This window comes from Cyanistes caeruleus, chromosome 11 (genome assembly GCF_971803275.1).
Source record: "Cyanistes caeruleus chromosome 11, bCyaCae1.hap1.1, whole genome shotgun sequence".
Lineage (NCBI taxonomy): Eukaryota > Metazoa > Chordata > Aves > Passeriformes > Paridae > Cyanistes > Cyanistes caeruleus.
The window spans coordinates 14,115,319-14,139,676 of NC_141711.1; the positions used below are offsets into that span (position 1 = coordinate 14,115,319).

The 24,358-nt window shown below is 43.2% G+C and overlaps 1 protein-coding gene across 2 annotated transcripts; it reads right to left on the reverse strand.

Moving 5' to 3' along the window:
- Positions 1-577: 577 nt before the first annotated feature.
- RHOA (ras homolog family member A) lies at positions 578-24,035 on the reverse strand. 2 transcript variants are annotated; one of them, XM_086845287.1, is made up of 5 exons: positions 23,889-24,035; positions 6,855-7,012; positions 4,041-4,161; positions 2,684-2,814; positions 578-1,844 (listed from the first exon to the last, which is right to left on the reverse strand). In XM_086845287.1, the coding sequence occupies exons 2-5, from the start codon at positions 7,008-7,010 to the stop codon at positions 1,671-1,673; spliced, it is 582 nt and encodes a 193-aa protein (XP_086701413.1). In that variant the 5' UTR covers positions 7,011-7,012; positions 23,889-24,035; the 3' UTR covers positions 578-1,670. The 2 variants fall into 2 exon arrangements, with proteins under 2 accessions (XP_086701413.1, XP_086701414.1); XM_086845288.1 differs by lacking the exon at positions 23,889-24,035 and adding an exon at positions 23,258-23,419.
- Positions 24,036-24,358: the final 323 nt, after the last annotated feature.

Genomic DNA, 24,358 nt, shown 5'->3' on the forward strand with positions numbered 1-24,358 from the left:
CCCACTACTGTTCCCTGGCCTTCCCTCCCCAGGAGCAGCACAATCCACACCCCAGCATGGGTGCGGCACAGGACCCACACCTCGAGCCCAGCCTGTGCTGCAGGGCTTGAAGGCATCCCTCATGCAATGCCATGGCACACACCCTGCCACGTGCAAACCGTGCTGCTGCTCCAGCACAGCCTGGCTGTTGCAAACCATCACATGCTCCCTCAGCAACGCTGCATCTGCTCCTCCCTTCCTCCTACACAGCCTCCTCCTGCTCCTCTAGTCCCATGCTCAGGACTGACAAATCCAAGTAAGCTGATGCACTCCCATCTCGCTGAGTACCACAAGCTCCTGGGAAGCTTCGCTGCTTACTGCAGGGGCCAGGTGAGATACTGCAACTCGGCTCTGCTGCAGCGTTTGGAAACCACCGCGAGCAGCAGATGGGCATCCCTTGCTGGGAAATAAAAATAAGTATTAAAGCACTTGCAACTGCTCAGCAAATTCTCTCTCAGCTTTATCAAAAATGGTATTTCTAATTCAGGCTGTGAGATGCTGGGACAAAAACCCAGAGTGAGGAATACAGACACCAGGATACAGGGAGCTTAGAAAACTGCCTTTATTCTATTAGTTCTTGGAAAAATGAGAATACAGAAAGAGTTTAGTTGGCTGCAGAACAGCAAGAAGTTCACAGGTTAGGAGTCTGATCACTACATGGTAACCAAACTTACACAAAAAGTTTCTTTTTTGTTTTTTAAAGTTTTGAAACTGGGTCCAGCAATGAATTTAAGGCAACTGAACAGTTCAGAAGCTTTGAGTGTGAGCAGGCTTGTCTTTTCTCATCCCTACAGCACATTATGGAAAAAACTCCTTCTGGGTGTGCAGACCACTCAAATCATTCAAATGGGTCAGACTCTTACAAATGAACAGGGGAAGAGGATCAGCTGCTTTCCACCGGACTTTATTTTCAAATACAGTTTCTTAAAAAACCCAGAACACCTTAACGCAGAGGTTACAAGTAACAGTATTAGGAAATCCAATTATACAAAAAATACTACATCTAAGCTGGGGTAAATAGATTTATTTTTGGTAACATACATTTAAACTGGCACTAATTACACAGTAACTAAAAGGTAACTAACATGAAACCACAGAACCCTCACTTTTCTTTAGCTGAATGGGACTTGGTCATTTCAGAGTGATCACATTTTCAAACTAATGTTTTACACCAAGCCATGAAAATCAGATCTTCCTAAATGTGATAGCACTGAAGCTACTCTCGATTCCATACAGCCATGTAACGGTTGTACTCAATTAGAATAGGACGTTAGTTATAAAGTAGTTACAGACCAATCCTCTGTGTTGACAGCTTTTTCTCTTTCTAGAGAGAAGAAAGAAGATAGAGAATTGTCTTCAATTAGCGCCTGGCATATCCTGTGAGTGCAGAAAAGGTTTGTTAGAGGAATGTTGAGGTTAACCTTGGGTGCACAGATGAATTTGATGCAGATTGTTATAAAAATCATGGTTGGCTTCTAAATACTGGTAGCAAGATGACTCGATTTTTAAATCTCTTAAGTAAATTATAGATAATGAAAAAGGCCAGTAATCATACACTAAGATTAATAAACAGCACTTCAAAATTACTCAAGTGCAGGGTGCTGCTTTGGCCATCTTCCTCTGGCCACGCTTTATAAGAGAAGGCACCCGGACTTTTTCTTGCCACGCCGGGCTTGCAAAGCAGCTCTAGTGGCCATTTCAAACACCTCCCTCACACCGTCTTTGGTCTTTGCCGAACACTCCATGTACCCGAATGCACCAATGCGGTTTGCCATATCCCGGCCTTCCTCGGGTTTGACAGGCTCCTGGAACAGCAAAAAGCAGCAGGTGAGAACAGCCCAAGCCCACACTGCTCTTCCCCTTCCCACCCAGCTTCCCAAAAAACGCAAAGGAATTTCTGGATTAAGTAGACATAATGAACTGGTTAGTTAAAAATCTAATGCCAGAGGACATGATCACTTTTCTCATATCTCTGAGCTTGAAAGCTGAAAGACTTTTTGAAACTTGAGCAAGTGATTGCTTATTTCTGATGAAACATTTATGCAATTCCTTGATACCATTGCAAAAAAAGCCTATGAACAAATCACCAGATCAATGCCTCAGTCTTTGTATGAAACTCCCAAACATTATGCTACAGGTTCAAGAATTCTGGGACGGAGCAGAGCATCTGCAGTCCCATACCCAAGCTGTGGGTTTCAGGCTCAATCAGAAAATGATTGATGCTCAAGAATGAGCAAGAGCACCTGTGGTTATTACCTCAGAACACCCACCAATCAGTGTTTGCTGTCACATACTGAACACACCAAATGAAAAACAGCTTCAGAGTGTATGCACCACTATGCTGATGACTCCTAATCAATTCTATTCTACCTCAGGGATCCACCTCGCCAGCACTGAGAGAAGCTGGCTATTAGTAACCTAATACACCCATTTTCAAGGCTGAGGATGCCTTTTTCTAGAACTACATCTCCAAATACAAGAATCCCCACTCAATTAAAGGCAATAGAGATTCTCTGGTGTCACGGGTAGGTGTTGATCTCACAGCCCACAGAAACCAGCAGCCAGCTGTGGGTGCCTGTTCAATGTTCTCTTACAACCACCACACACTTCTGCCATTTATTGTAAGACTCAGAAAGGAACCTGCCTGCTTCATTTTGGCCAGCTCTCGTCTTGTGTGCTCGTCATTCCTCAGGTCCTTCTTGTTTCCTACCAGGATGATAGGCACGTTGGGGCAGAAATGCTTCACCTCCGGGGTCCACTTCTCTGGGATGTTTTCTGAAAAAAAATAAATAGAAGCATGATTGTACAAAACCCCACTTCTGGGGAGAGTTTTATTTTAAAGCTTTTACACTCTGGCCGAGTCATTATAGCTTGAAAATCCACACTGATGCTCTTCTGTCTACTCTCCATGAGGAAGCAAATAGGCCTGTTCTGGTGTTACTAAAAAAGACAAGCCTGTCTGTGGTAATTTGAAGGCTGAAGGACACGTAACATCTTGGCTTCTCTCAGCAGCTACCTGACAAGGGTTAGCAAAAGGGACTTTGAAGAACAGCATGCACAATTCTGGACTGGAAAGTTGAGGAATATTTTGCTTCAAGAGAAACATTTTAATTATCTCCAGAAGCTAGAGATGGGGACAACACTGAAGCCCACTGAAGCCTCACTTCTTTTTCTAAAGCAACACAGAACAACCCCTTTCACCCCTCCCCTTCCCGTAACAGAACTGTACAACACACTAATTACAGATACACAGAAACAAAGGTCGGGGGGGAAGTAATTTCCAATCTGCCATTTCTCCCTACATGCAGCAAAGGAATTTGTTCTCATATACAAGCAACCTCCTCCTCACATCCCAACATGACTTTATTTTTTAGTGAAAGGAGGACTTGGGGGCTTTTGAAAGCAAAACCTTGACAAATTCTATATAGCAGGAAGTGCTGAACAGCCTAAAACATCTGGCTGTGCTTTCATAAGCTCTTAGACATTTGAGATTCATCAGTGGATGTACCTGCAGGCTGCATAACCACCTTTTATCTTAATGAAATTCCATTCAGCTTTTGAAGAGACATTCACTATTAGGTATTATGGGATATTTTCTTGCTTGAAGAAACAACTTAGACAAGGATTTTGAAGCCAGCTTTTGCACTACAGCCAAAATATCAATTCTGTAGCTGCACCTGGAGTGCTCAGGTGTGCTGGCTTCTAGATGCTGCACACCTGAAAAACTGCCTGGCAGTTCACTGTTCCCAGGGACCCTGGCACCCAGATACTGGTGAGCAGGACGGGAGGAGAGGGGAGAGAATTTTTACAATCTGGACAGAGTGCTTCTGATGCTCAGCATTGCTGGAGAATTCCCTAATGTCTGAGAACTACACACTCAAACCAGCACCAATTCTGAAACTACGAAAGCTACCAAGGGAAAATATATTCTACAGTGCAATTTCTAAGGAGAATATATTGATATAGAGAAGTGGTTCTGATTCAGTTAGAGATCTACTTACCTAAACTATCTGGACTATCAATTGAAAAACACATAAGTATAACATCAGTATCTGGATAAGAAAGCGGTCTAAGTCGATCGTAGTCTTCCTGTCCTGCTGTATCCCACAAAGCCAACTCAACCTGCAAAATTAGGATAAGGGGTTAGTCAGATCACCAGGAAAATTCTGATTCAGAAGCCAGGAACTCAACAAGAGTGAATAAAATATTTCAGTCAATACCACTCAAAAGGAGACTACCAGTTCTCCTTTGGCAGGAGAATTACTAGGAATTTTACATTCTGTAACTCCAAAAATCAACTTATTGCTGCTTATGACTCTTTTCTTTATACCTGTAACCACTGACAATTCTCTAAAAGGACATAAAAGCAGAAAAGTGAGACAGAAGAATCCAAGAGAATCAGCTCCAAAGGGCTGGGAAACTCTTTGACAAGCATCCCAGAAATACCAGTTTGAAAGCAGACTAAGTATATGCTTTTTAGGATTATGCACATTTTCAGTGGGTTTACAGCTGGAACCTGTAGTGACTAAGAAATGTCAAGATTGTATTTCTTGTGCACAAATTTAACAAAACTGATCCATGTGTAAAGCTTCTTGTTACTAAGAAGTAAAGTACTTAATGTTTTCAGTATTTCTACTGTTGTTGGATCTAGGGGAGAACACCCCAATAGGATTGTTTAAAACTCTAGAAGGAATAGCCAGCATTTAAAGCAAAGGACTTTAAAAACTATAATTAAGCTCTTTAGGTATATATATTCTTGCTTAAGATTCTCTGATGAGTCTGCCTTCACAATGGAGTGGGTGTCTTCTTCTTTAAACTCTTGCATTCCAAAACTCCAGGAAAAAAGTCCACAGCAGCTCAGATAAAGACAGATGGGCAGAACTGGAACCCAAGCGTGAGCCTGCAAGTGCAGTGCAACTGTCTGTTTAAACTGTGAAGAGACAAAGCCTTAAGTTGCACACATATACAAAAATAATCTTCTGTATTTCCATCAGAAATATTCTGAGAGAGTCACCTCTGCAGTTGCAAATGTGAACTCTGTGGCAAACATTCATATTTTTAAAGAGATGCCTGTTGACAGTTCCCTCACATGACACTGGGATCAGCTCCTAAAAAACCACATCTCCTGCTATCATCTCTTTGTCTTCATATGACTTCTGGACATTCCTGGTAATGCTTTTCTATGAAGACAGAGGTAAGTGGCTGTCAAACAGAATAGGCTTGAGCTCTCCTATAAACTTTTGTAATCAAACTTTCTGAAGACCAAGAGCTTAGGTAAAATATATCCTCAGTTACAAAAATAAAATCAGCTGATACTGCTCAAGCTGCTCATGCTATTTTTCTTTAGTTACTGGCTGCATATAGCTGATAGGGCATGACTCCCTGTTCACTCATTCAGAGATGCAGAGACTCAGGCAGAAAGGAATGAGGAAGTAATGCTGGTGCTGTAAGAGAGAAATGGATACCATACATATTTCAAACAACAGTCCTTAGAGCCTAAGATACAATATAGAAACTCTAGAACCTGTCACTTGGGGAAAAAACATGTCCTAATATTAGTCTAAAAGTAAATTTTCTTTTACTGATTCACATTACGGGAGAGGAAAGCTTTATAGACTCAAATTGCATGAACTATCATGACTAAATCCATAAATAACACATCCCTGCAACACTAGGAAATCAAATTTAACATAAAGTCCAAAACTAGCTCAAAAACCCCTTTTTCTCCAGTCAGGATCAAAAAGTGAGCAATTTCAGTCCATGAGTCACTGCATTTGAACTAGAATGGACTGAAAAATGTTCTGGCTGTACATGAGCCCAGAGCAAGGGAATGTCACCCAGGGACAAAACAGGGAAGCTCAGCACCATCAACACCATCCCTGCCACATGCCTGACCTGCAGTCCCAGGGCAGAGCCAGCTCTGTGTGGTTACAGTACCCAAACAGACGCAGGCTGTGACTGCCTGAGAGGGTTTGTGAATGGCTGAGCTTTCAAGGTGCAAGTTCCTGCTTTGTGTGCATCTGGAGTATCCTGGAAAGTGATAATTTTGCACATCACCCAGCACCCTGGTGACAGAAGTGCAGAAGGCAACCTACCCAGGGATCAGCAACTACAGCTGCCCCTTGGAGCAGGTGTCTGGCATGTCTGCTTGTATGATAAACAAAAGGACTCAAGAGGGCCCACTGATTAAAAACTGATTTTCAAAATATTTAGAACTAAAATGAAATCTTTTAATAATTAGTTTCCTGAAGTACTAACTAAAGATGAAGCTCACTGAGCTGTGGCTACACTTGGGTGCTAAGATTTATGTTCCTTCAGACAAGCAGGGCAGATGATGCTGATGTACACTACAAAAATCAACCCCCCTGATCAACCTGTCATCTGTTCTCAGAAGGATGCTGCATGTTGCCAGGAGAGGGTATGAAAAATAAACTCTCCAGGAATTAGTTTTTGTTAATTACAATACCAGGTCTCTACCAAAACAGGGACTCTGCCAGTAGCCCCAGTGCCCTCAACATCTTTACACTGCTCCATCCCCTCCCACCTGCTGCAACATTCTACTTAAAATGCATGGCTTTTAGAACCTCAGCTTGTGTACAGTTAGAAGCACCTTGTTAAACAGACACTGGAGGTGAGCATGTTCTAGCAAGACCAATATTTTTTTCCCCTCAGGAATATACTTAATATTTAAAAATATATTTACAATTTAAGCACTAAGCATGTGTGCTAACCACATATTAAGGAAGTGTAGAGATGTCCATGCTATTCTGAGCAAACACTAGTTCATTCTGGCTCTTAGAGAAGTGTTCACATACCTGCTTTCCATCCACTTCAATATCTGCTACGTAATTTTCAAAGACAGTGGGAACATACACTTCAGGGAACTGGTCTTTGCTAAATACAATCAGCAGACAGGTCTTTCCACAGGCACCATCTCCCACTATAACCAGCTTTTTTCGAATGGCTGCCATAGCTGAAAAACAAAATGATGACTTGTTAATTCAAGCACTACAGCTTTTAACTGAGAAACTAATAATTAATAAACCCCAAGTCTTCAATTAATAAGATCTTTTAAATTGATTATGCATGTCCATTAGAGAGACAGACATATCTGCACTTGGGTAAGTTCAGATTCCCATCCTTTTAAGAAAAAATACTTCCCAGCAGTTAGCAACATACTGGTGAGCTCACTAGGTGCAAGAATAATAGAAAGGAGAGGAGATGGGCCTGGTTCAGCATTTATTGATCTTTTCTAAAGGCTGAGATAGCAGTACCCAGAGGTAACGAGTGAGTGAGCAGCACTGTCCCAGGGCACCCTCTCAGAAGTGTATTCAAGGTAATCATATACAAGATGCTTCAATTTAAGGGCAATAACATTTTCTTATCACACTGGATGTCAGTCAGTTGGACTGAGGAACACCTGCTGCTGCATCAGAACAGCAACAGAAGGACCTCAAGGTAACCAGTTCCTCAGATTACAACCACACTCTGAAAAGGATTTTAGCAGGACACATCTCACACCTCAAGCTGCTTTCCTGAGCATTGCTGCTCCCAGGTTAACAAACCCTGCTGTCAGCTTGCAGTAAGTGAAGGGGGCACTTAGAAGTGGAGACCCCCGTGGTGCTCCACACAGATCTCTGCTGTGCAATGAACTGATCTGCATCAGGATCATACAAATCCATTACCTGCTCATAAGCAACTCTGGCCTCAAGAAGACAGTACAAAAGTTTGAAAAGGTTTAAGGAAAGCCTAGAGTCAGGGTGGGGCCAAAGGAGATAGTTGTTTTGGATCTGGCAAAGCAAACAAAACCAGCACTATGTATGTGCCTGCTCTCTCTTTTCTCCCGGTTTATTTGTTACCAATGCAGGGACAAGGCAGAGATTTAGGGAGTGACCTGGATACACAGGAGTGCAATGAGGACAGAACCATAATGACTTTCTTCTCCATAACATAAAAGCACTCCAGGAGAAGCTGCTTAGTCATCCCATGAAGCTTCCTGGAAATTGAGCAAACAGCAACACCATCACAATACCTACAACTGCATGACCAAAATACCACAGAGGAAGCACCCTGTGAGTTAACTTTTGCCATGACAAACTCAGAACAAAGTTCTGTGAGGATGACCAGGGCTGCTGGCAAGGGGAGAAGACCTCAAAGAAGCACAGAAGAGATATAAAGGACACAGCAAAAATGTTTTATCCTTTTTAGCCCTTCTCTTGCCTCATGAAATTAAGTAAAAAAGTAAAATTACCATCTAAAAGCAAACTTCGGTACTGTTGGGTGGTGAAGAAGCAGTGGATATTACAGAGATTCTGTACTTCTGCTCCAGGTACAGAGAATGCTCCAGGTACCATTTCAACCCAGCAAGCAGCAAGGATCAAGGACAGCCTTGTCAGACACCACTGCTCAAGTGATCCAAATCCATGTCTAAAGTGAGTTTCTTTCACCTTGCAAATATATATGTACACAAGTTAAAGTTATTTACCTTAGGGACCTGGGGTTATTTTTACATCTGTGGAAGGCTTTAAATGATCCAAGCCTTAAAAAGTTTTCTTTCCATCAGTTTAGATGGTTTTGAATATTTCCCAGCAAAGGTAGTATTTGAATTTTACAGAACTGGAAATTATCTGTCTTCTGTACCAACTCAAGATCAACTGCTTGTAACTTCTATTTAATGTCAGTTTTGGCTAATCCGCCCTTCAAGTCCTACAAAACCTCTGAAGTCACCTACCCTTGCCCTTCTTTGATACAAGCCCATTACTGTTTATGATGTTTTTTGTGGTCACAAGGAAATGGATTATTCCCTTTCCCCGCGCAGCTGAGAATACATGCCTTCATTTAGTCTTCTCTTCAGACAAAACAACGCCAGTTTATTCAAGCCTTCTCTGTAAATCATAATTCCTAGACTTTCCCATTGCTCCCTTTTGGGCAGAGTCCAATTGGCACTAATTTACCAAAGTGTAGAGCCCAAAAGCTGAATCCAGTATTTCACCTTGGGCTCTATGAAGAGTGCCCAGAGCTGAAGGATTAATTTCATTGACCTTCAGGGATACCCTGCTGCTTAAACACCAATCTGGAATTATGTGTCTTTTTCTTTCTTCTTCTCCTCCCCAGAAGACAACAATATTGATACACTTAGCTTTTAATTCCTAATAGCTCACAGACTTTTTTTCATTCAGATGTCTATACAGTGAGTAGTTCTCTCTTCACACAGCTGAATAGCCACTGCCAGACTTTTATTTATCCTTACAGTGAATGATTTATTCTACCTTCAGGTTCTAGCTCTGTCCTCCAGTTTAATCATAGTCTGTCAGATGCAAGTTTAATAGTAGTGATTCCCAGATAATTATCTAGGCCATTGATGAAACTGCCCTGGAGACACAGTGGGCGGCTGACGGAATGGGATAACCTGTCCTTCCTTGCTTCCCTCCTTCTCCCTTCTGTGCTGGTGCCAGGGACTTGCCTGTGGTGCCTTGAGTTACCTGCAATATCACCCAGGGTAGGTGACCTTTCAGCATCACCTATGGATAACTGTATTTTTCAATGGATTATCAGATCAACTTTATCTTTCTCTAAATGCTTCCATCACTCAGATTATTTTTAAGTGTCCCTTGCCAGTTGAATTTTATGCTTTCTATATAGCTAAGCCTAAGGTCTATAAGGAAACTACAGTTGTGTAAAAAAAACCCCAAAGCCATTATTTAATGTAGATCTTTCTACAAATCCTTACCAAAAAAAGCTTGAAAAATGTATGGATATATATATATAAGAATTATTTCAGGAGCTTTATCTTATCTCCTCAGTATCTTTTTCCTGAGAAAAGCCTATCACGAAACTCTCTGCCTTAATGCTTCCTGAGATGTGTTGACATCATTTGGACCCAAGATGCCTTTCAGCAGTGTGTGCTCAACCACTTCCTTCCCACTGCTCAGGCCCCACCCCATGAGGCTCTCAAGCTCACAGAGTTCTGTGCAGGACCATCACCAGGACATATCAAACCTTCCCAACAGTCCCTTCCATCTAGTACATTCAAAATCTAGGGAATTAAAACTCCCTTATCATCAGCTTCTAGAGGGTCCTTCTGGACTGTCACAAAAAGCCTCAACTACATTATCATTTTTTGGTGGCCCATGGCATCCTTGTACTTTTAAATTCAGTTTCACCTTCCACAGTATTACCACAAAACAATTCCTTCTAGAACAAGCATGTTGTATAAAATTCAATCCAGGAGACAAAGATCACCCTTTATAATCTCCAATTTTCAGAAGCAATCCAGATTATAAATGCTGGGTAGATATAAACACCTCATGATGTCAGCTCTGATGATTAGACAGACACCTCCATCCATCTCAGAAGGAAGTCACCAAACATCACAACCACTTCCTTGTATTTATCATGATCAATGAACCACAGAATGGTTTGGGTTGGAACAGACCTTCAAGATTATATAATTCCAACCCCCTGCCATGGGCAGGGACACCTTTCACTAGACCAGGTTGCTCAAAGCTTCATCCAACCTTGAACCCTTCCTAATTTACAAGTTCCTTGAATTTCCTAATTTAGAGGATTCAGTGTACAGATCGGCATCTTTCAGCTAGTTATTTTTAGCTAAAATAAATACATTCCTCTCCAGTGGGCAGCTGTAAGGGGTTGTCAAGTCTGGCAAAGACTCAGAAAAACAATGTCTTGGTAGCACAATAGAGAAAAAATGGATTGTTAGAATGGAGCTGCATCTTAGTGGTGCGTGTCCCAAGGACAACACTAACAGCATTCACAGCAGTCAGGTCTTTCTGCTGCATTCTGACATGCTCTGGTTTTCTTCATCAAGTGTTCTGAAACATGGAAATACAACAAATTTGTACCAGCAGTATGTGGGAATCAAAGCACTTTGCTGGCCTAAAGAGTTCCATTACACACAAATTACTATTTGCTGCAGCACAGCTTTTCACCAGTGAGCACATGCTTACATTTAGAGCTAAAAAAAAAAATCTATGAACTACCTGAGACAGTATAACAAACAGACCAAACCCAAGCTACTACTACCTCACTGTAATTGAACACAAGTACTACACAGTCATCCTTTTACACAATGCATAGAGCTGGGAGAGCCAAATAAACCCAGAAAGCTGCTGGAACTGCATCACCGATGATGCACACAGAACGTGGAGTAAGAAATATTTTATTCCAATTAGTGTAGCAGAATGGCTGCAGTGATCTTCTGGGAGAATCTGTGCTGTCTTCTGCAGCAAGGCAAGAAATCTGCAATTTTTCCTACTCTTAAATGAACCACTCCTCCCACCTTTGCGTTTATAGGATTCTCAAAACCAGCTAGTCTGCTAGATTCAAAGTGGAAACTCTCACAACATGACTCAAGTGACTCATCTGGATGGGAGAGATTCAATTATGACATTTCCCCAGCCTCAGCCAGTGTCTTTCACAGGTATTACAAGAGCTTTAGACATCATTTACTCAATCCCACTAACATCACAGGAGGTTACAACACAAGGAGCTCCTGTTTGCCGAGTTGCCACACTGATATCCTTGTTACACGAGGCTGCTGTTTCTAAGTGCAGTGACGCTCCGAGACTCCAGCAGCATAAAGCCCTGCTTGTTAAGGGAATCCACCAAGTACTCCAGAAGAATTAGAAATGGGGAAAATATTTTTTTCCCATGTTTTAAACATACTCCCCCCAAGTATTACTCTTTACTGCAAGGGAATTTGCCTCTTCAGCATGCTATTTATTTTTCCAAGGAACAACTTTCCAGTGCCTCCTCTCCTGCAGGTCCCAAGGCCACACAGCATGAGTGAGGATTGTGGACACACTGTTGACATTCTGAAGTTGGATAGGTTGGCAACAAACATGCCAGGTTTGTCTGTCTCAATCTGGATCTCATCCTAGAGAAAGTAACTGATGGTAGAAACAGCTCTTTAACATCACATAGGTATCACAACTACATTTAATTTCAATTACCAATTAACTACTAGTAACTATGTTGCCTGCTATGCTATACAGACAGATCCTTCGCATAATGCAAAATTTTGTAAAAAGAAATAAATTCTGGATTATTGCATGTTAACAAGAACTCAGAAGAAACAGTTCAGATGCAGTTCAGCATGCAGTAAGGATGCTGTAGGGGATGGGGGGAGAACATCCTTTAAATTCTTTCCCACCTAATCTTGCTGAAGTCCTTAAAACCAAAATGTTGGAAGGTAAAGGTTTTGAAATCTTAGAAAGACTGCCTTGCTGCTGATTCCTCTACAGAGCACTGAAGCAGTTTGCTGCTGAGTGAATTACAGCCTGGTACTCTTCTCACTTACTTTATTTCCCTTCATTCAGTCAGCCCTGCCCTGGGCAACAGGAGGAACAAGAGTAGAGCTGAGGGACCAGAAGAAGAAATGGTGCTTAATTGTCTCCCACCCTGACCAGTGAGGCCCTGCCCTCTACCTACCACAGGGGAGAACTGACTCTGTCCCAGTCCCTCAACTGTCTCTACCTCAGAACCTGCATTTACTCTTAAAATATACTCACTTCTGTTCACATCTGAGGTGGAGGAAGAGTTCCCCAAAGACTCCAGGGATCAAGAGGGGATGAACAGGCTTTTCTTAGTTTTCTTCTGGCTATTCAGCAAGGTCAGGCATCAACACTGAGAACTAGCAAAGCAGTTTGGAGTCCAAAGATGATCAACCCAGAAGCAAACAGGTCTGATTTCAGGGCAGCTGTGTACAGCCAGTGAAGAAAGTGAACATAGAGCATCTGAGAGGGTGAAGTGGCCCAAAGACTATGACCAGTGAAGGGGTCAGGCAAACAGGCCTGGAGTTGAAGGGCAGAAGGATGTAACTACTCCTCTAGAACAGAATCCAGGATTCCCAGATCTCCTGGCAGGAGACAAGCAACCTTCTCCTCCTCTGAAGTCCCAATGGAAAATGTCAGCAACTACACATTCTGTAATCCTTTTTTGCTGCTCACTTCTCATTAGTGAAAGCAGATAAACATGTATCAAAAATACTGCAGCTTGCTGCTGAAATTCTAATCCTGCTACCGTAAATCAGCCTCCTTCAGCATATGTAAGACTATGTGTGCTATCATGCCATTTTTCCCCACATAACCAACACAGGATGGCCCTGCTCTTACTTAGCAATAATTGTGAAGTAAAAGAAACTGTGACCCCAATCCACCTCTTAGAGAAGCTGCAAACTGGGAAGCCAACAGCCCTGGAACTGAAATAAAAGAAAAAAAATTATGGAAAAACATGACTTAATTACATAAAGGAGTCTCAGATACAACCCATGTTTCTGCTACAGGGTTCCTAAAAGATCCTGGAAGACGTATATACCCCAAAACATGGAACAAGTGACCACTTATTTATTGTCTGAACTAATCTGTACAGCCACACTGGCAGTAAAGCGAGACACAGTGAGGTCAGAGTGATCTGCTCTTTTGACACCATAAAACCAACCTGAAATCAAGCATTACTGGGATGGAAATTCAGTTCAATTCCAAGCCACCAGAATCAAAACACTAAAAACGTGAATGTGGTTATCTCTATCAAGGGGACAGTCAACACATTTCATTGCAATGACTGAGATTTTCTTAATTCTGTGCAAGTTTGTCTGTGGACACTTAGACTCATAAACCAAAAAGCCACATTATTTAAAGTGTTGCTAACAAGGCCTTTGAGAAATAGCTATATTTATATTCCTTACTGCAGCCAGTACATAAAGCAGTTTGACAGTACTGCAAAATAGACCTATTTCTAACTACAGCACTATGTGGGAGCAGTTGGCGAGAAAAAGCTATCTGCTGGGGCTTTTTGGGAGGGTTACATATGAAATCTATCACTTGAAAAAAGTTTTAAAGGTGGCAAAGCATAGAGCAAGCTACTGATGTCGCACATTAAATTTAATCCACAGAGAAATGGAATTTTTCTGTCGTAAAACTGAAGTACAATTGAAAAACTGACACAGAAGGTCGGCACAGTATCCAATGGGATTAAGCACTGAACACAGGTCTTTTGGGAACATCTTTGGACAAGGCAGTGCTCAGCTTTCTGATAACAGTTAATTCAGCCTGTGTCAACCAGGCTCTAGTCTGGTAATTTTACTAGTTTGGAAAAAGTGCCATGCAAAAAATTTTTAAAACTTCCAGAGCCAGCTTTAAATCAGGAGCAGTGTAGCTGTGTTACCCCCAGGTAATAAGCCTCCCCAAGTCTCAGCTAACTCCACAAATAACCAGCTCAAGCCTCTTTGTACTACATCACCAGAGCTGGGAACAGGGTCAGCTTAACTGCATTAGGTAGCCAGCCCCAGTGAACCCTCAATGACTGATTAATTTTATACAGTCATTAAGAGTTACCCGAAAGTACAAAATAGGTGTTTAACAGGCATGGGCATACAGTGCGTCTTAAGGACACAGAGTGTTGTTCATGCTGCCTCTGCAATGGCTGTGATGGGGCAGGAGATTCCTCAAGCAGTATAAAGCCTGCCAGTGCAATGATTTGGAGGAAACCTGAATCAGCTGTCAGCACTAGATCCGTGTTGAGTGTCATGCGGACACAGTACGTCTAATCCGAGATATCATGTGAAGTCTCAAAAGTAGGATTCATCCTATCAAATTACAGCCTTTGCCCTTGCCTTCCTCTTCAGGAAAAATCCTGTGTGACAACACACAATTCATCTTCCTCTCAGAGAAGAAAATTGTTTTGGATTCTAATAAATTTGCTTGATTTTTAAGCACCGCAGCAAAGAACAAAACATTTGGCTTTGTTCTCCTTCCCTAAAGCACCTGCCCTTGCTTTACAGGAATGATGCCTCAGCCCTGCCAAGTGCTCCCAGGAAAACACAAACTGTCTTTTGTTAAAACACCCGAATCATGACCTGTGCAACCCTCTACACTCAGCACTGTGTCCCACAAGCAGCTCCAACATGGACACTGACCACTGGAGAAACCTGTTCCTGCACCTAAACTTACACCTAGAGACTCACAGACCATCTGTTACTGTTATCTGGAAACAGGGACATTGACTTAGGAGTTAGGTCTCTCCACCTCAGTGCCCGGCATTTTGGATAAGCTCAGGACTGGATTCTTGCACTAAAGGAGAAGAGGAAAAATGAACAAGGAGCTTCTCACTGCACGCTTGCCAGCCTTCAGCTCAGGAGCTTCTTGGGTCAGATGTGGTTCCCATGAGCTTGGTAACCTCAAACAGATTTCTCCTCCATGAGCTTGTCCAGACTCCCTTTGAACCCATGTAAACTTCCAGCACACAAAACATCCTGCGGAGGGAGTTCCCACAACTTAATTACACATTGTATTAAGCCACTTCCTTCAAATTCAAGATTGTCCCTATTAGTTTCTTTTACTGCCTCCTAATTCCGAAATGGAAAGGGAGTGAATAATTTGCCTCTGCTCACCCTCTTCCTGCTGCTCACATAACAGCCTTTCCAGACTGAAGCACCCCTAACACATAGCTGGTTGTTTTTTCTTTTAAATTACCTTTACACTTTTAAATTACCTTTACACATTTGACAGTAGCGACTGTCTATTCCTGGCAAAGGAGTAGTAAAGTGCTAGAGGTGTCACGGTGGAGTGCTTCAGGCAGCAGGGCACTTGAGAGAGCCCAAGAGCAGAGCACCTTGTACCTTCCCATCCCACATTGTCCACCACAGCTCCAAATGCCCTAGGGCTGCTGCAGCACAGCTCCAGGAGCAGAAGCCTTAAACCCATTCGCACAGTATCAGAGAACCACACCCTGAGAGATGCGTTTCAAGTGCAAACAAGCCCCTGCTTGGTCATTCCCCAGTACATTTCACCCCGTGCATTAATTCAAGTGCAGACCATCTTGACTTTAAAACAGCAAGAATCCCATACCATGCTCCTCATTCCAGCAGTCAATTACATTTTCTGCATTATGATGAGCTTTTCCTTGTCACTTGCTCACTACTTCAGCCTCTGCAAATTTCCCATTAATGGCATTTTGCATTTCTCTTCATGGTGACCACTAAAAAACACAGCCCAAGAGTCCAACTCCTTCATGTTCTCACTACACACAGACTCACTTGAACCTCCATTTGCCTTTCACAGCTGCCCTCTTTCTACTAAATTTAATATGAACCATATTGATTTTGTTCTGGCTTAGTTTCTCACTGAAAATGACATGCAATTACTGTCGAGTTCTAACTGAAAGCTAAAATGAACACTTGCACTTAAAAACCAAACTAAAACAATTAACATTTCTTGTTTCTATTTCCCCCAGTCCCAGCTGAGTGACATTGCCTTAATTCTTTCCTGAACACTTTGATACTTATTCCATTATTGTACCTGGGATTGATGTCTTAGTCTGATGGGATTATAATCATTAAGATTGTCATGCTTCTCTTTATTATTACTGCATATTACCATTCTTTTAAATTCAAACTGCTACAGTATGTAGAGAGCTTTCTGGAAAAAAATTACATAAACTCCCTCCATTTTCAGGCCAGAGATATTTAGAGCTAAGATACATATCAAAACAGAGGTGTCAATTACCAAATCTGGTCAGATTAGGTGTGCAATATCATTTAACCTTTTTTTTTTTAACTTAATGAGATAATCAGAATACCTTATTACACGGAAGTTCTCTGTGTATAGATAAATAACTGCCAAGAGATAGGAAAGCAGGCAGAAGGAAATACTCAGCGCTCTCAGAAAAACACCCGTGGAACCTGCACAGCCCAACATTCATAAATGGCCTGAAAAAGTGAAGAAAAATGGCTATATAACAAAATTTACTGATGATGTCAAGATGTAAAGGTAATAAAGGCAAGGGCTAACTGTGATGGATTTCAAAACTTCAACAGGCTCTATGCCTTGGCAATAAAATTTGAAAGAGAGAAATGTAAAGTGATACGCAATGAAAAACCAGATTCAACTTCCTATATGAAATGATGGACTGGGAGCTGATCACTGCAACTCAAGGACAGTATTCAAAGCTAATATAGTTAATTCCTTTAAAATACAAGCTCAATACTCTGAAGTGCCACAATTTTAAAGATTCCAGTATTATGAACTAGGATAAAAGGAACAAACCAGAAACCATTAAATGATGTCAGAATCCATCGCATGACTGCATCTTCTGATGTGTGCAGCTGTGATCCTCCCATTCCATGTCAAAAGGCTATAAATGAACTGGAAATGACTCAGAGCAGGGCATGGATGATTAAACTACACAACAGTGTCCATATGAGGAACAACTTCAGCAGAACTGGAAAAAGGACAGTTTGGAAGAGATGCAACAGAAGAAAACGACTGGATGCTTCTCTCAGACCCTAAGGAGCGGTGAGCAAGGCTGGGGCCTGAAACAAGGACAAGGGCACATAGGACCAGCCAGCTTGAAAGCAAAGGCAGGTCTCCCAGCAGGACATATGGCAAGGCCTCACCACATTTCAACTTTTTAGATCCATAATTTCATAGTTATTTGAGCTCCTTTTTCCTCCCAGTTACTTTCCACAATTTTGAGCTTCTGTTTTCTATTTTCTACATTCAGTTACTACTTTTCTCTTATTTCATCTGTAGGGCTTTCTTGCACTGTTTTTTAAGCGTGAACAAAACAGATGCTTTCATTTCCTTTCCAAGCCAGGTTATTTAATTCACATTCAACACTTGGTAGGAAAAAAATACTGCAAAGGAAGGTTCCTGAAAGATCTTTTTTAAGCATATTTAAGTCAAATTTAAAAAAAACTAAACCAGCAATATGTGCAAGCAAAACTCTGTCTTAACATTGTCAGTGTGCATCCTGTTTTGTTAACACCAAACTTAGCAGGGTGCTCCTGATCAACTATCTGCAAAGTTCACCCCTATACTGCTCACCTCCCTACTGCTACATAATTAGTAAATTAACACCGCTTCAGAACCCAGGGAAGAAGACTAATTTAAGCATTTCTCCCTTGTTTTCCTCTACCATGACAAGTCCCTCTCCAAGGCTGAAGGCAAAATCTGGATTTTGGGGGCAGAAAGCAGGATTCTGTCTTCAGGATCCATGGCTGCCATTGCTGTCCTTGCCTCCCCACGGAACATTCTTGCTCATTTGCCCCCACTGACTATATCACTGCTATCTGTAGGCACAACGACTTATGAGAGCACTTCTCTTATGCAATACCGAGTCCCAAGATTACTCTGCACAAAATGAGATTAGGGCTTAATATTGAGGTAATTATAGTAGATCTGTGGATTTCCATGCGTGTGTAATCTGCAAGATGCTTTGCATTTGGGCCAGTTTTTTCTGGGTGTCCTCTTCCCAGACACCTCCTGCATGTCAGATGGGATGTGGGGCACCTCACACTGAGCAAGGCGGGCTTCTGCTTGGGTGTGGTGGCACTGGCAGTAAAGCACATACCAACAAGAAAAACTATCACAAACTTTTCCAGACAACCATCTTCTTGTACCCACAACTGAGGCTAACCTGTGTTCCTTCCTCCTCTTCTCCCACCACAAGACATCTGTTGAAACTGCACTGGCTCAGATCAAACACCCAGCAAGCACAACACTGCCTGGCACATGCAGGTACCTCAGAAGAGTAAAAGAAGGAGCAAATGCACTGATACCACCACAAGTGTATTTTCTCAGTTGACAGCTTGAAGGTGATTTTATTTTTTTTTTTTTTACTCTTTATGCCCAACACCCATTTGGCAGTGTTTTCTCCAGTGATTCCACCTGTTTGGTTCTGAAGACACGTAAATGGTTGTCATTCAAAGCACTCTGTGGTGCTGCATTCTGCGGTCTCAGTGCAGACTGAGGGAGAGGCACCATCAGTTTTGATCTAGACCAGATTGTGCTTGGTCATGTCTTTGCCAACCTGAGCAGTTCAAATCTTTTTAAGCATCCCTTGTATGGAATCCATACCTTATCTCTGATCACTCTTTTCAGCCTCATCTTTGCTTTCCCAGTTGCAATGTATCTCAAAGCACATCTTTCTTTGTGCCAACCCACTGTAATCAGCGTGTTGAGGACTAAGACCCATGATGCTATCTATCTCTCTGTTTTCCTTTTTTTATTCCTTTCCCAAAGCCCCTCATACAAACTCACATGATCACTGTTGAACACTAAACTTCCATTTTAACAGAATTATAGTAAGCACTTCCTTCTAATTGGCAATAATTAACTTTCACCCCATCAGTGCATAAACAAATTAAGACTACCCCCTTGCTTTGTATTTATCTGGAACAAATTTCATTTGGCATTCTGCTGCCTGTAATTCAGTGTCAGAAGGACAAGCTGCAATTCTTCCTAATCAGCTCTGGTCTTTTCTTCCCCTCTTCCTCAACGCCTTTCTCACCAGATCATTTAGAAATATGCTAAACAGCAGAGATGTAACACAGATCCCTCTTCTTCTCTTGTCCCAAATTTCTCTTCTTTGTGCTTCTCAAGTCGTTCAAAACCTCCAATAGATATGAGCTGCACTATTTCCTTTGGAAAAGCCACACTGGCTTTCTGCTACTCTAAATTGTTGGTCCACTGGGTTAACTTTTTTTTGTCTTTTACTTTTTAAAAAGGCACTGTATGGTGATATACTGCTGAACTATCTTTAAGAACTGCTACCACATAACTCCTATTTATGTGGCTTCAAGGTATTGAGAAGTTACACAGTGTAATTAGTAATTCAGTCATTTCAAGTCTGTGTTTCCTTTGGAACCCTTGGGCAAGCACCATCTGGTCTTGGCATCTTGTAACTGTATTTATCACTTTGCTCTATAAATTACTTTGCTGACAATTCAAGCAGAGATGTATCTTCCAATGAGTCCTGCTCTCCATAAAGAGAATATCTGGCACAGGGAACCTCTTCGGACTCCTGGACTCCTCCACAGGAAACAGGAATGCACATAAGTAATCTTTCTACTCATGGCTTCATTATCAAATATTTCTTTCACTTCTCCATCTATTGGCCCTCCAGAATCCTGCACCTTTCTTGTTTCTGATGAACTTGGAAATTTTTTATTTCTTTTTTTGCTATTAGTATGACGTTTCTCAGAGTCTCTCTGGCAGGTCCTTGTATTTTTCATTTGACTTGCTGGAGTTCACGTTCTTATTTACTTTTCTGGTCAACTTCATGACTTAAACTTTCTGAAGGCTGTATTCTTATTTCGAATACTTTCTTTATCCCAAACTGCATGCTCATTCTCATCTGTCAACATTCCACAGTATAATTTAAAATCCTCCCAACAACATTTTCAATTTCAAGTGCAGAAGCCTAGCTTGCTGTGGTTTACATGGAACCCAGCCTTTCCAAACAGCTCTTGGACTGAGGTTCAAAAATGAGCCAATTCACTTGGTCAGCACCCAGTCAAGATCCCACTGTGAGACAGACTTCTCATTTCATGCAATTTCAACAGAGAAGACAGGAGGTGAAAAATAAAGAGCCTCCAGGTGTAAAATATAAGAAAAATTAAATGCTAGCAAAGAATGCAAACAGAGATAACTGGTACTTGGACAGCTGCTACTTCTTTCAAGCCACTGACACATGCAAAGACAATCTTTTTTAAAACTGTGAAGACGAGGAGAAGGAATCCCTTTGTACACATCCACACTAGTGACCTGCTCCAAATGAGTGACAGTTCAGGCCAGGTGAGACAGAACTATTTATGGCTGCAAAGCACTGCTAATTAACTGAGCAAAGAGACTGAATTGAGCTCTGTTTCTGATTAAAAAACAACAATAAAAAAGCAAGCAGAAAACCCACAACTGTCAGAGCCTGAGGAAAGCAAAACCTCATATTTGGTGTACTGCCCAATTTTACTGGGTATACTTGTGACTCTCCATCTGTTCGTTTTACAAGGGACCTTGGTCATGAAAAGTGGTCAGAGAAAGACAGTAAACCTTCTTCTGATTAGTTTAATTAGATGATTCACTTAGGAAGGACTGGCTGTTAGTTGTGTGGATGGCAAATATCTTAATTAAAAGGTGGTCTATAGATATTTTAATTCAACTTTTATAGTCTCAAATGTCCTTCCTGGATGAAAATATGGTGACAGGAAAAGGACAGAAGAGGGGATGGACAGGGCAGTGTCACTCTACCAACTCCAATTAGCTTTTGGTACTTTATCCACAGTTCAGAATGAGTGGTAACAGAGATCCCACCAAGACCAGAAGGCACCCAGACCAAGACAGAGTAGTGTAAAAGTAGCAGTAACTTAACCAGTGTACCACAGACAGTATTTTGGGATATTACTGTTTATTTTTGAGATCTACAGAAAAGTAATAAGCAGCTACCTCTTTCTATTTAGCTACCCGCTATTTATAGCAGGAGAGGAATTATACCAAAAGGCAAGGAGCTGAGCATTTTCATCATGCATTCTGGTGTGTGCAGGTGCATAGCTGTACCCTGGGAATGGAATGAAGGTCAGCTGTCATTTGGCACGTTTATTTTGCATTGCACTGTTCTGTATTACAGAGTTTCACCCTTGTTATGTGTTTTACTAGGACAAGCTCATCATGGATTAATTTAAGATTTCAAGAGCACACTTGCTGTACTTTATCAACACGTTAACTTCCTCAAACTCACCTAAATACACTTCTCCTCCATGTTAGTTCAAACTGCATTTAAAGACACATCGTAAGCCAACAGAGCAGAACATGAGAGAGATGAGATTTAGTGTAAAAGGTAAAAGATGGAGACTTGGAAAGAACCTGATGATACCACAGCAGCAGGGAATAAAATGTTAAAGAAACTGAGAAGGTACACTAGGCTAATGAAAAGGTAGCCAAGGTCAGAAATGTCTAGCACAGACCACAGACACGGTGTGAAGAAGAGCCCACAGGGTTCTAGGCAACTTAAATACATTGAGAAAAAAAGATTAAGTGTAAAAACCAGAAAAACCAAGAATCATTATCAGAAAAAGGAGGAAAGATGATGATACTTCCAAGACCCCTCCGAAACGCTTTCATTTGGAATTTGCTTATCTGAAAAGCCATCACCAGTCCTACATCCTGGTGGCGGTTAAGATCATTTAGGATGTTTTTACTGTCAATTCCTGGCTCAGAGAACTCCCCGCCTCTGGCGCTCGGCTGCTGTGGCACTCGGCCAGAGCGTGAGCTTGGTGAACGAGGAGGGATAACATGAGAGCTGCTCAGCTGAGCTCTGCTGTGACTGAATTTATTTTGCCCCTTGTGTGAAGGTGCATTTATGTCTTGAAAAATTATTTTAAAAAACCCCACGTATTCTAGTGTTAAATGATACAGATCACCCATTCAAACAAATTTATGTCAAACATTTACGCTGAATATGCTGTTAAACATTCCAGTGAACTAATTAAAGTGAAATAAGGCTAATGTTTTTCTTTTTTTAAACATACAGCCTTGGTCCAAATCAGTGCCAGAATTAGACTCTGTATATTTGAACGAGAAATGCCAGTGCTGTGTGGCTGGAGACCTGGATACAACCAGAACAGGGCAGGAGAAAAGCACACATGTATCAGAAGAGCCTTCAACAGCAAGCAAATATTTTCACAAACAATCTTTCCAGGGAGGGAAAGACTTCATATTTCCATATTAGATCCCCAAATAAAGCCATCAGAGAACCTAATACTTTAAGTCACAAACAACATTTAGGGCACATAAAATTAACTTTGAGATTTCTGAGTTAAAAAGAAGATTAACAGAAGTCTGCTTCTGGAGGAAGTTCACCATTTCCAAGTCACACAGATGGCAGAATTGACACTTAGGCTAAGCTCTGGGGGGAAAAAAAGCAACAACAAACTTAACATTACCTAAGGAGGTCTTACGGTTAAATTTTCTCCAAATACTGTATCACACAGAGAAAGGGTGGCTGGGAACCACTACTCAAGAAGGGTTCCCTGCAACAAACAGGTGAACTGTACCAGGAGAAAAACAAAAGCTGGATATGAGGCAGCAACTAAAAACAAACAAACCCCCGTTCCAGACACCTCTTAAAGGCATATCAAAGTAGCTGTGGTATCATTTGACTGGGAACAATACTTCATCCTGAGTATCTGTAATAACTAACTCTCCAGACCTCTGGGAAAACTTTTTGGATCTTATTTTTAAAACCCAAACAGTAGTCTCGGGGTTCCTCTCGCCCTCGAAGGAATGGGTTTCCTGGCAGAAAAAGTTTATGCAGGGTGTAGCTGAACACCGGGCACATCTCAGCCCAGATGAGGCTGTCGGGGCACAGGACTCCGGCCGTGTCAAACCACCCCCCGCGTTTCCCCGGCCTGCTGCGGCCGCCTCACCAAAAAAACACCGCCCAAACTTTCCAGTTTCGCTCCAAAGGCCGATTCTTCCCCAAGATAAAAGTTCAACGCCGCACAAATCCCTAGCAACCCCTCCGCGGGCGCCCCAGCACGGCCGCGTGTGCTGCGGGGGGCCCGGGACGACCCCCAGGTGCGACCCCCGGGGCGGGCGGGGCGCGGCCCCGGCGTTGGTGACGTCACACAACAAGCTGCCACTCACCGGGGCACCCCCGGTGCCGCCCGTGTCACCCCGCGGGGCCGGGGGGGCAGCGCCGCCTCCGCCTCCCTCCGCACCGCCCACGGCAGAGCGGCGGTACCGGGTCCCGGGCGGGGCGCGGGCGGCTCCCGCGGGGGAGCCCCGGGGCCGCGCCCCTTCCTCCCCTCCCCCGCTCCCGCGGCCCGGAAAAGGCCCCGTTACCGGCCCCGGGAACTAGCGGAGGGGCCGCCCCCGCCAGCCCTCCCCTTTTGTGCGCGGCGGTGGCGGCGAGAGGCCCAGCCGCCCCCGCCCGCGGACTCCCGGCGGGGGCGGGCGGGCCCCACCCGGCGACGGCGGCGGGAAGGGGGAAAGGGAGTAGAGAAGCCGGTGATCCGCCCTCCCGCGCCACCCGGTCGGCAGAAAGCCCCTCGGTACCTGCGGCCTGCGCTGGTCCGGCTCCCGCCGCCTCCTGCTCCACAGGCCCGAGCGCGAGCGGCGGCGGCGGCGGAAACGGGCGGGGCGGGGCGGGCCGTGCGCGCTCCCGGCCCCGCGCGCGGCGCACTCCCGAGCCGCCCCGCCCAACCGCGCGCGCCTGCCCGCCCTGTGGCCAATCGGCGCGGCCGCGCGCGGGGGCTGCCGGGAAGGGCCGCTATAAAAACGCCGGTGCTATTTACGCCGTGTGGGTTTGGGAGCGGCAGGGCTGAGGTATCGGGTTGATGAGGCGGAGCTGCCGGTTTTTTGCGGCCTTACCGGTGCCTACTCCGTGAGGAGCTATTGATGCTGGGCATGGTCCCTCCGCACCTGTTGGGTGAAAGGCAGCTGTGGCAGGGACTTGAATCGCGATGTCTAGTTCGCCTGGGGGTGGTTATTTTCCCCCTTTCTTTCGGTAGAGTCACACCTCAGGT